The sequence below is a fragment of the Halyomorpha halys genome, unplaced genomic scaffold, assembly GCF_000696795.3.
Source record: "Halyomorpha halys isolate HHAL.00 unplaced genomic scaffold, Hhal_1.1 Scaffold587.1, whole genome shotgun sequence".
NCBI lineage: Eukaryota > Metazoa > Arthropoda > Insecta > Hemiptera > Pentatomidae > Halyomorpha > Halyomorpha halys.
In genome coordinates this window covers 555,813-568,354 of record NW_027109405.1, presented here as the reverse complement: position 1 = coordinate 568,354, position 12,542 = coordinate 555,813, and the positions used below count along the sequence as shown (strand labels likewise).

Sequence of the window (12,542 nt, the reverse complement as noted above, 5' to 3'; positions counted from 1 at the left end):
AATCTGTAAAAAGATAATAAAATTTTAATTTTTTTATTTACTAACCAACATAAGAATTTTTAATAAAATTTTACATTGACTGATATGATCCTACAATTTTATCCTATTGGTAGTAAAATATGAAAATTAAAGTCTCATTAGGTAATACAGAAGACTGCCGATGACAACTTAACATTGCATCATGTGTTTAATTAACATCTTAATCAAATAGTATGTTGTAATGTGTTTATAGAAATAAAATTAACTAGACATATTTATTCTTACTATCAGAACCAACAGTTGATAATTTTTTTTTTTTATTTACAAGAAGTAATTTAAAAGGAAAAATATTAATTAACAATTTTGTATTTTGTTTCATTTTCATTATATTATTATGTTTTGTACTGCTATCTTAGTCTTTTATTTCTATTATAAGTGATAGTCTTTTATTTCACTAGTAAAGATATTTTCCTTTATTGGTTGCTTTAGTTTTAATAACTAAGTGTTTTTTTTCTTCTAAATAAACCTTGCAAATAAATTAATGTTTCACATGGAAATATGAAGAAAGCCAAAAATAAATCGTTAATGCTAATTATTGTATCTAACCTATGATATTATCTTAAGTAATCCTGGTTCACAAAATCATATTCTTGTAGCCTCCAAAAAACGTTTGTGTATTGATTAAGGTCACAAAAAAACAAAATTTGTTTTTTAAATTTTACGGGTAATTCTTACTCATTGATATCTTTGTTATTCATTTACAATTCCGATATTTCAATAAAGCTAAAAACGGCTTAATAGATTGAGTTCTTTTAGTCATTTAAAGAATTTATCTTCAACACTGTTTAAAAGGGTTTGAGTAATGATTTTTAGGAAATGATAGTTTAAAAAGTTCCATTAAACTTTTATTTTTAAGGTTTTATTCTTTAAGTTGACACAGAAAAAAAATAACAACTAATTGTACTACTCTATTTGTGATATTGGTACTATTAGAGCTCTGAGTTGTACAGTATTTCATAATACAGAGTAAAATATGTTTTTTGCATCTTGTATTTTAGGGGACCAAACACAATATACAGGAAAAGTATTTTGTATTTTTCTAAAACAAAATGGTAAAAAGTATTTTTATTTCGAGATGTTATAAATATTAATTGATCAGCAATTCATTTGATAGAATGCTATTAATGACATTAAAAATTAAACTACTCAATGTGCACCTCTTGCTAACTAAGAAGTGGTACCTCACTAATGTACATACAGTAAAATAATCTTCCTTAGAGAAATCATAACTACATTTCAGTAGAGTCCCTATAATTTGAACTTCAGTAATCTGAAAGTCAACTAAACCCAAGGCTGAATTAGGGTTTTTTTTCTAAGTCAAAAAGTATTAAGGTTACAATTAAAGTAAATATACTGATACAAATTATTTGCCTGAAAATTCCAAGTTAGAAAATATAATAAACTAATTACTGTATTACTTAGGTCTGAAAAAATCTGTTAAATTTTCTTTTCAAGAGTTAAATATCTCTCCATTAATGGCAAATACATCAGCACACCAGATAAATGTTTAATGCTACACTCACAGCCAAGTGTATAGCTTCATCAGATTTCCCTGCCCGATGCCACCATCTGCTTCACCTCTACTCTTGTCTTAGTCATTGATAGGTTCTTTTAAAACAATTTCAGTGATGATCAGCATCATCTAAAATCTCATGGTTATAATCATCAGCTTACAACCTTTCATTCAAATTATTTTCATTAGCTTCTTTCCAGCCAGGAATATTTTTAAAGAGCTCTCATACCTGTGCAATACTGCTACTATCTGATTTGGAACACCTTACGCATTTTTTGTTTTCGTATTTAGTTCTGTTATCACCCATTTCATCCCCTGATTAGGTTATGTTTTGACAAAACTTTTTAAATAAACTGCATAATCACTAATAATAATATTAATAATAACTTTCTGGATTTTGCCTAATAAAAAAAATATATTAATTCAGAATGGGTCTAGTTTCAATCATTTTGGGTCACCGGGACTCCACTGTATTTATGATAGTTCAATATTATTGTACTGTGTTAGAAAATTTGTACAATATTAAAATAAAATGCATTTTAAAATAATTTTTTGTCCCTACTATGAAATTATTGTTTAATGATACAAGCTATTACTTCTTACCCTCTTGTTCTAAGAATGATCCCATTATAACTAACAAATGGATAGAACAAGTATGAAGTACATTGTCAAAACTTTTTATATTTTAATATCATTTGTAAAATGGTTCTTTCTTTTCAAATTACTTATAACATAGTATATATATATATATAACAATTTTTAGGTATCAATATTACTTATAACTTAATTATCAATTTAGATGACTAGAAATCATTGGTTTTCTCTTATCTGTTATCCTTGGTCATTACTAACTGATATAATTTTTAATATTTTTAAATGATTATTAAAAGAGCCAATATGACTTTGATGGAAAAAATCACTTTCAAAATTATATCTTTGGTATAAAAACAAGTTCTCATTCTGGCATTTCCACCATCAGACCTTTTCATATTCACTAGATGTAATCCTTAACTAACTGAAGGATTTAACAACATGTGGTAGTAATTTTCCTCAACATTCAGGAAGAACACTGGCACATTACACAACTGTCGTAATATATACAGGATTGTGAAGAGGGTGCTTCCCTTGTAGTGGTACATATGGATGATCTAACCTTCTTTTCTTTTCTTTGACAAATGACAAGTACAAAGCTAATCCAAAGAGAATTAATATTAGTATAACAAGTACTAGTAACAATTGGTGCAAGATAGCTCCATGCAATGATGTTCCGTAGAATTCCAATATTGTTGAGTTGGTAGGTTCTTGACATCTGAAAAGTAAATATTAAATTAAAACTTTGTTCTATAATAAATTGCTGGAATTTCAAAATTAGTTTATTATGTATTGGTCAACAACTGCCTGCCATTATTTCTATTGATTGCATCGTGAAATTTACAATAAAAATAAATCATAGTAAATACTAATCACACATTTTTACTTAATGACCAATTAAGAAACAAAAAAAAAATTTGATTGTAATTGAACCTTATACTTTGCAGAACATCTGATCTTATACTTTGTATTTCTCCCCCCCCCCTCCTAGTTTTGTATGTTTTGCCCAATTCAGTCAGTTCATCTATATTTAAAAAAAAGTATTCAAAGTTTATGTTTGTTTAGATCTTCATTAAACATCAACACTTCAGAAGCATCAATATTTCGGAAAAGTATATAACAGTTGATATAAAATTATGATCTTAATTTTTAGCAATGTGGACAGAAAAAAAATATTTTTTTTTCATCATCGCTAGTGTGAGAAAAAACTCAGAAGTTATATAAGGTGTTTTCAATCAAGTTACTAACTTCTAGAGAGAACAATGTACGGTCATAGCAGCCGAGGCTCTACTTCCTTGCATTATTTTTTTTATGTATGTTAGAACACACTGGTGGTGCTCTCAGACCCTGAATTACAAAATTGGTTTTGTTGATCAAAAAATGTTATTTTGACATAGCTTCTTATTCTGAAAAATTGATTTGTTCACATGGGAAGTTATTTGTAAGTAATGTGATTTAACTATATACAGACCATGATAATCACCATTTGTTAATATACAACTCCTTGAGAGGGCAAAATAATGATCTGTGCATTTAAAACTTCTTCCGAGCTGAAGTCAACATAGCTAGTATTGAAGGGATTCCACCCCATTTGTGCTCCTTTTATGGAATTCCGTTTTATATATTGGAAGCCAATAACAGGTGATGAATTAATTAATAGATTTTAATAGAATTTTCTGTCATATTTAATTGTATCTGGGTCAAAGATATGACAAGTTTTGAACTTTTTGATAAAATTTTTACTTGGTGAAAAACACAAGCCACAGTGCTAGTAAAAAGGAGCACAAATGGGGTGGAATCCCTTCAATACTAGCTATGTTGACCTCAGCTCGGAAGAAGTTTTAAATGCACAGATCATGGTCTGTAAATAAATACCTTTTGTTTATATACAACTTCTCGAGAGAGCAAAATACTTCTTCTGAGTAGACGTCAACATAGCTAGTACTGAAGGGATTCCACCCCATTTGTGCTTCAAAAAAAAAATTCATTATATCTTTGACCCAGATGCAATTAAATACGAGAGAAAATGCTATTAAAATCTATTAATTGATTCATCACCTGTTATTGGCTTCCATAATTTTAGATGTTTCAGATGTATAGTATGCATTGAAATTGACTGGTAGAAGGCTGGTCTTTAGGAATGTTAATGTTTCTCATCAACTTGATGAAAGCAAACTGCGCATGTGGTAAAACTTCCTTCATGAAGTGTGGAGTATATAAGTTTTATTTATGTTTTAATTTTACTTATGCTGAATGGTGCAGATGAAGTGGAAGCTCCTGAGAAGGAAGAAATTATCGACATAATTAAATCAATGACGAACTATAAGTCGCCAGAGACTTGACTTGACGAGATCACTCCAGATATGATGGATGATACATGGTGGCAGTAATTTGTGAGAAGAAATTTATGATTTAATTTGAGAAATGGACCGAAGAAAAAATGCCTGAAGATTGGACAAGAGCAGCAATATGTCCTATACACAAGAAAGGAGACAAGATGAGATGTGATAATTATAGAGGCATCGTTCTACTAAGCACAACCTATAAAATACTGGCAATGCTCCTACGTAATAGTGTCCGATTTCACAGATAATATTATAGGAGAATATCAAGGAGGATTCTGGCCCAGGTTTTAACTAAATAAACATTTTGTATACCATTGGAAAGACAAGTTTTCCCTTCTTTCTGATGCGGTATGAAGAAATCATTCATTAGCTACTTATGAGGGCAATAAAAAGCCACTTCAATATTAATCACTCATGTAGTTTTACATTGTCTTGTATCTCCAATTCAAATTGACCTGATTGAGTCCAATGTATACTATTTGGTATATTTTAATGCCCCTTTGTATGTTTTTGGCATAACTTCCATTCTAGCCACTATACACTACCATGGCAAATGACTGCTTTCAGAATGATTTTTTATCCACTTAGAATCCCTTCTATTTTTCACACAAATGATGGTAACGTCATTTTTGACATAGTTTGTAATTTTTCTGTTTTACTGCTTATTCTTGGGGATTATATGACTTTTATGCCCACCCTTTCCATATTACATATTCTTATTATTTTTTTTTTTATTGCAATGTTTCTTTCATATCTCAACCTTTCATTCATTTCTTATTATTTTAATTTTTAATAATTTATATTCATTAAAGTATTGTACAAGATGAATTTATTTTGTTGTCAATAACATTGATGTGTGGGATATTGATATTGAATGTATATATTAAAATAGTGAAGAAGTTATGAAATTTACTATTGAAATAGAAATTTCAAATAGCACGATTTTTGCAATTTATTATCTGTAGCTGGTGATGGTTTTTTCTTAGTAATTCTTAGGAAGCTAAATTGTATTGTGTTATGGTGTATAATTTTATGAGTTGTGACTTCTAAAGGATTTGATAATCCTTTCATCCCATTGTGTTATAAGATTACTGTTTTAGAAAATTCCCTTATGATCCAGACAAGATAAGAAAAATAACAAAGGATTAATTTATATTATTTTTGGAAAAAGGTCTCATGACTCATTTACAGAAATAATAACATTAAAAATTAAACAGATTACATAAGAGAAAAGAACCTTGATTAAAATAACCTTATTTAAAAAAACAGATGAATGTTGATTGAAATGTTCCCCATAAAGTACTTTTCAATCTTTTCTAGATGTGTAAAAGTTATGAAATTTGTAATGATATTGTTTATGTATTATTATTTTTTTACTAGCATTGAAAATCATAATGATATTTGTATGATAGTTTCTCAGTTATAAATGTTATTTTTTTGGTTTATGTACTTTGTATTGAGATTAAAATCTTAAATATTGAGTTTCTACCAATATATGTATATATTATTCAGTTTTTGACTAGTTCTATGAAATTGCATTATAAATATTTAAATTTTTTTTTTATTCCATCACGTTTATGTTTTCATAAAAACTGAAGAATCATTTATTTGGAAAAATTGAAATTCCAAAGGATCAAATCCTATTTGTCATTGAAAAAGAATTGTTTTTTTAATTATCAGTTATTATTGCAAGCAGGCCTTTCAAATTCAAAAATGGGCAAGTGTTCTATCTTTTTTAATACAGTTAAAGAGGGGCTGTGAGATATGTGTATTTTGACAGTACCTAAGCCAGAGATTATGCCAGTTGGGAGGATAGATTTTTTTATTTCAACAAACCAGGAAAATTGTTTGATGGGGCAACTTCATGCTCTTTCTTCAGGGTACCCATAGATCCACAGGTGTATTGTTCAACAAATATTTAAGATGATCTTCAGGAAAAACTTCCATTCCATAACTAGAAAAGTTCTCATATGTAGTTTCCTCAATAATAGAAACCAGGAGTGCCTACCCCCACAGGGGAAATCGGTCATTACCCCTCTATTCTCCTCCCCAAAGAAATTTCATCGAGCTTCTCACATATACAATAAAAATGGAATGATATATTTTGTTTTTTGTCTATGTAGAAGAGGCATAGATTTTTTTTCTACCTTTCTTGCTCTTGTCAGGATACATAAGGTGGTTAAAACGACCAATAAACAAATAGGCACCATTTACATTTGTAAAAAACCAATAATTAATAAAAAAAAGCCAACAACTTCAAACACATTTAAATTTCTTTAGAATCAAATCGTAATTCATATGAATTGTTTGTTGCTGGTCACAAGTAGAATGGACTACTGAAACATCAGTACTGCAAATAACTTCAGATTTCCTTAATGTACCTGTCATTTTGAGCAGATATTTTTAACGTATAAATTATTTTTTATTAATCAGTCTGAATTTTTTATGATGTAACTCGAATAATAATAAATTTTCTTTATGAAATCATTACTTCATCAAATGTTAAATAATTTCATTTTTCTAATTACTTCAATAAACTATTACTACCTGAACCAAAGAGATGACTAATTTAAAAAAATATTTTAAAAATTATGATCTTACCTCACATTTTTTATGATTGCAGGCGGTAAAGTAAGAAACCACTTTATTGATGTATTACAAACCCATGGGTTATCTTCTATTTCCAGGGATGATAAAGTCGAGAAAGTTTTTCTATACTGCCTGGGTAGTGTTTTAAGACTACAATTTGCTATAGAGAGATACTTCAAATTTTTGTTAAAGTAAAACAAATTTGGAGGCAGTCTAGATAGATTTTTGCATCCTTTAAATGATATATTTTTCAAATTCATGGCCGTTTCAAATGCATCAGTGTCTAGATTGTTTAATTCAACATTATATTCCAGAAATATATTCCTTAAACTGTGTTTTTTGTGGAATGGGACAATCCCAATATTAGTTATATAATTGTGACTTAGATCCAAGTGAATTAATTTATCTGGAAGAACTGGTATATGTGTTAGATTGTTATGACTGAGGTCTAGATGTTGTAGTTCAAGAGCATGCTTAAAGAATGTGTCTGGCAGTTCATGCAATTCTGAAGATCTCATAACAAGTTTTTTCAAGCTCCTGTATAGTGTTCCATTTAGAAGATTTTGCAATCTCCCATAGTCCAAGCCAATCTGAGGATTTCCTGACAAATCAAGAACTTCAAGAAGTTTCAAACCGTCGAAAGCATCTTCAGATATTTCTTCGACATCATTGTAGGATATATTCAAAACTTTCAAGTTGATCAATGATTTAAAAGTTTGTGATGTAATGTTGGTTATTGCATTATAACTTATGTCGATAGATCTCAAATTCGGCCAATTGTTAAATGTTGTATTTGAGTCAAGTTTATTATGAGTGAAGATCATAATAGTTGCTATGTGATCTTTTAAATGGTCTGGTAGATTGTGAAGACCTAAACTTGAACAGTCAATAGCAGTTGGAGGATATGTCACATTGCACTTAAATGCGGAAGAATTTGTAACAATAATAATCAGAAATAGAAAGGTTAATATCGAAGAATCCATAATGGCAATGATCTGGGTAACTTGTATCACTAGATAAAGCACAAGATAAGAGCTCCTAACTAAATATGAACCTATTACTCAGTGTGACAATCACTCTGTTGATAAGATAAGCAACATTTTCAAACAGAACTGTAAGCTCATTGCACCTCAAGGAAGGATTGAAACTGGCAGTTATTCATGAACTGTGTTTTATAGCATATAGTCAGGGACAAACCCACTTAGAATATTAATTATGTTTACTGTTAAGTGAGACCCCTGAATTAATAATTAAGTTTCCTTTTTTTTATTACACTCAAACACTGAATAAATATTAAAATAGCTAATTGAATTATTAAATATTTTTTGAAAAATATCGTACAAATGGATTTTGTGTAAATCCCACAATTTAAGTAAAATTGTAGTTATACAGATTTGGATAAATCTTATAATTACTGGATTGAAATTACATGTACTTAAAAATAATATTTGTTTATAAATAAGTAATATCCTCAGTGAGTATTTATGTTTTTATTTATTTCAAATAAAATTTTAGAAATGAATAAAATTCTGTTTGAATATAAATAAGTTAAATGTTAATTTAATGAAGTTTTTTTTCTTTTTAAATGAGGTCTTTTACCTATCATATTAATATTAATATATAATACTTTTCTAGTCAGTTTTACCTTGAAAATTATCAGCCTTGAATGTACTATTTTTACCACTAACCTGTATAATTAAATAATGTTCGTAGTAATGATTAATTTTGTTTTTTATCAAGAATAACTATTTGTTCTATTATTACTTTTAAAAAAATATTACATAAATTTCATTGAATTATATAAACTGGTTTAAACTAATTTTAGATTCCATCAAATATTAAATATGCTTTTAAAAATAATTATTTATATTTATGCTGAATTATTTCCATATAAGCTGTATTAATTACTTCTTTTCTTATTGACCTTTGATGCTAATTACGCTAATTGAATTTACTTCTGACATTTATTACTGCGAGTAGTTTAATTATAACATAAATATTTTAAATAAAACTCTTAAAAGTTATGGATACTAAACATTTTATCCACAATTTATTTCTTAAATCTAATATTTACCTTTTTTTACATTATTATTATAATTATATATATAATATTGCAAAAAAAGTAAATTACGATGTATGAATACAAATATTGTATACGTATAATATTAACATATAATTTTAGAGAAGTGTCTTTTTGGGGTTTCAACATTTTTCTTTCCTTTCCATTGTTTTATAAGCATTAATGAAATAGGTAAATCTATTTTAACCTCTTTTCTAAACTAAAATAACGGGAAGAAATGACCTTAGTGAAAGAGCTATGTTGCTTATGAATTTCTTAAGTGAATAGAATGATTATTTTACTAAATACGAAAAATGGAAAGCTGATGAAATAAAAAAAGGAATGTAACTATTTTATTACATTAAGTAAAAAAAATAATTGTTTTTTATTGCTAATTAGTTTGAGTATAATTGATATTTTCCTCATGTTATCTCTCATCCCATACACCACTTCCTATGCCCTCGGCATGCTTTTCCTGTTTTATTAAATATCCTCTTGTAGCCCAGGTCGTCTAACTAATTTATTGGTTGTCTAAAGACACTAACTAAGGATTTGTGAGGGATGTTTCATGAATCAGATATGTTTGATAGAATTGAAGTGATGATTATGTTGTAGCTATTCAAGAATCTGAATACAGCATAATCTCGAAAATCTGACAAATAATAGATCTGACTCATTGTTAGTTTCATAGGCACCAGCAGCACTTAAGAAATATGATGGTGATAGTGAAAGCTGTCCATACCACTACCATCATGTAAACGATGCATGCTCTCATTACAGCTATTTTGTAATATCAGGATTTGCTTAATAGTTGGTACTATTATCAAATATCAGTGCATGTGCAATATCGAATTGCTGCTTGTAGGCACATGACATTGAACTGTTACAACTTAGAAAGTTGTAAGACCAACTTATTACTTATAAGCTTTTTTATTTACTATTTGTTATTTGTCTGTGTGACAGTTATTTCTTGTGGTATTTATAGTATTTATTGGTTTTTATGATTTCTTTACCAGCATAAAATGTTAACGAGGTAAGGTTCAATGTCAACATGTAAACAAGCACCGTCATGCTTCCTCTGTGTTGTGATATTACTTGCAAGACATGTATCAGTCTCATTAAAATTGGCCTTAACGTATAACACTGTATATGAGAGAGAACATAGAATGTCCTACATAAAAGAGTTGCCTTGACATTAGTTTTTTGCAAGGCACAAATACTGTTCTGAGCGAATTGCTTTATGTCACTTACCCAGATTCTCTTGATTTTTTTCTTTTAATTATTTTTAAACAAAATAAATTTTAACTAATTAAAATGCAAATCAAGAACTCCTCAATTTGATATATACATCATTTTTAAATTTTCCTATATGTGTTTCCTTCTAGAAGGATGTCATTATGACATCTAAACATAAATAACAAAAAAGAGTCCAAAATATCACATCAGGATAATCTAGGCTAAGGTGCAAAGTCATAGAACACAATAAAATGAAAAAACAAGTTGAATATTAATTCACTTGCAGGAAGGTTTTTCCACATTGATTAAATCTTAATATTTTTTGTTAAATGATAATTATTAACTGGATTATTTATTCAAATCTTTTATCAGATATTTTAAAGTAATTTACTACAAAATATATTTATATACAACATAACTTACAGAGGCTCTCTAACCCTCCCAATAAAATCTGGATTAACGAGAGTCCCATTCAAACAACTCAAAATAAGAAATTAAAGTTGAAATAATGTGAAGCTAAATTTGTTTTAATGATATTTCTTTATGAAGTAAACATAATAACCATTATAGAGGTTGTTAAATAATAATCTCTGAACATGTTGGATCAGGAAAACTTCCCTTAGCTTAGAAGGATAGTTAAAAACAAACATTTTTAGGACTTCTGTTCTTCAACTTTATCACTAAATATTGTTCTAAAAACTAATTTAATATGATAAATAGTATTTTGTGTCTACAACAATCTAAATTATCAATATGAGATTAGAAGTATCTAGATACATCAATATATTTGAAGGATGGAGGGGAAATGAGATAATTTTTTTTAATTTGGGCTATTAGTTCCATCTGTTAGGGTTTAATGAAAGCTTTTTATTGAGCTATTCATACATTAATTAATGTTAGGTTTTCGGTGTTGCAAAGAAGCTGATATCCAACTATATGGAAGACTTTATTACCCTATTTTATTGAATAAAATAAAAAGTAGTAAATACAGCAAAGTTGTGTTTGTTCATTGCAAAAGGTGGGGTTGAAATGATGCAAATTCTGTGTTCAATGAGTACCACAACTTATAATATTGGGTCTACTAGTTTGGTCAAGAACAATGGTCATAAAGCAATGGAGCTTGTTCCTAGTTTGTGACAAATTTGGAAGACATTATCGCTTTATGACTGTCGTTCATAACTAATTTAATGAATGGAATGAGTTATGGTACTCATTTCATGCAGAATTTAATGCTTTTTAGTTTGTTATTGTAATTTTTCATTACTCGCCATTTTGGAGTTATAGGCGAAAAACAAAAATGCAAGTAAATTACGAGTTTTTTTGTATGTCAAAAGATCTACCTTGATCAGATTTCTTATAATTTTTATTTGTTTACATGTTTATACCGATGTATACAAGAAAAAATAAACACAAGCTGCTAAACAAAATTTTTCATCCAACATACCCTAATCTGACTAGCCTTTGATCATAAGTAATTGAGAATCATGAATTTCTTTATGAATATTTGAATGACATTAAAATAAAGTTAATCACTGAATGTAAATTTGATGATAAAAACTTGAATTCTATTAGTTTTATTAAATTTGGAAGTTTTAACTAGTTTAGAATTTTTCCAATACAGTTTTTGTCAGGAAGAACGGTTTTAGAGAGAAAGGAAAAAGTCAAAAAATTTTGTTATGATTGAAAAATATAGATCAATATAATTTAATATATATTGAAGATACAACAAAACGTTATAGGACCAAAGTTATATTTCTTTTACTTCGATAGGTCTACCAAGTTGACTTTCAATTATTGAAGACTTTCAAATGTATATCTGTCAAAAATAATTGAAAAAATGTACAAAATTTGTTTTAGATGTAAAACTGTAGATCTATCTTAGATATACCTGATGGAAATATGAAAAAAAATTATATAACCTAAATTATAGATCTCAAAAAATCCCTAGCTGTTGATGCAAACCGTTGGGTCACAAAAGACCTTAAAAAATAAATCTTATATATGTGTTTTAGATTACTTAAGAAATCCTTATAGAGGGATTGGTGCTCTACTTCTCCTAATCCTAACTTTCAAATAAAACATTCTTCTTAAGTATCAATTAATTCTGCTGATTATATTCACTATAAATGTTAATTTATTTGGTGAAATGATAAGAGTATTTAATTTTTAT

At 28.1% G+C, this 12,542-nt stretch overlaps 1 protein-coding gene across 1 annotated transcript; it reads right to left on the bottom strand.

The window, feature by feature from the left end:
- Window positions 1–17: 17 nt before the first annotated feature.
- On the bottom strand, window positions 18–8,213 carry LOC106684511 (leucine-rich repeat-containing protein 70). Its single transcript, XM_014426637.2, has 2 exons — window positions 7,090–8,213; window positions 18–2,861 (listed from the first exon to the last, which is right to left on the bottom strand). The coding sequence occupies exons 1-2, from the start codon at window positions 8,058–8,060 to the stop codon at window positions 2,630–2,632; spliced, it is 1,203 nt and encodes a 400-aa protein (XP_014282123.1). The 5' UTR covers window positions 8,061–8,213; the 3' UTR covers window positions 18–2,629.
- Between the last annotated feature and the right edge of the window lie 4,329 nt (window positions 8,214–12,542).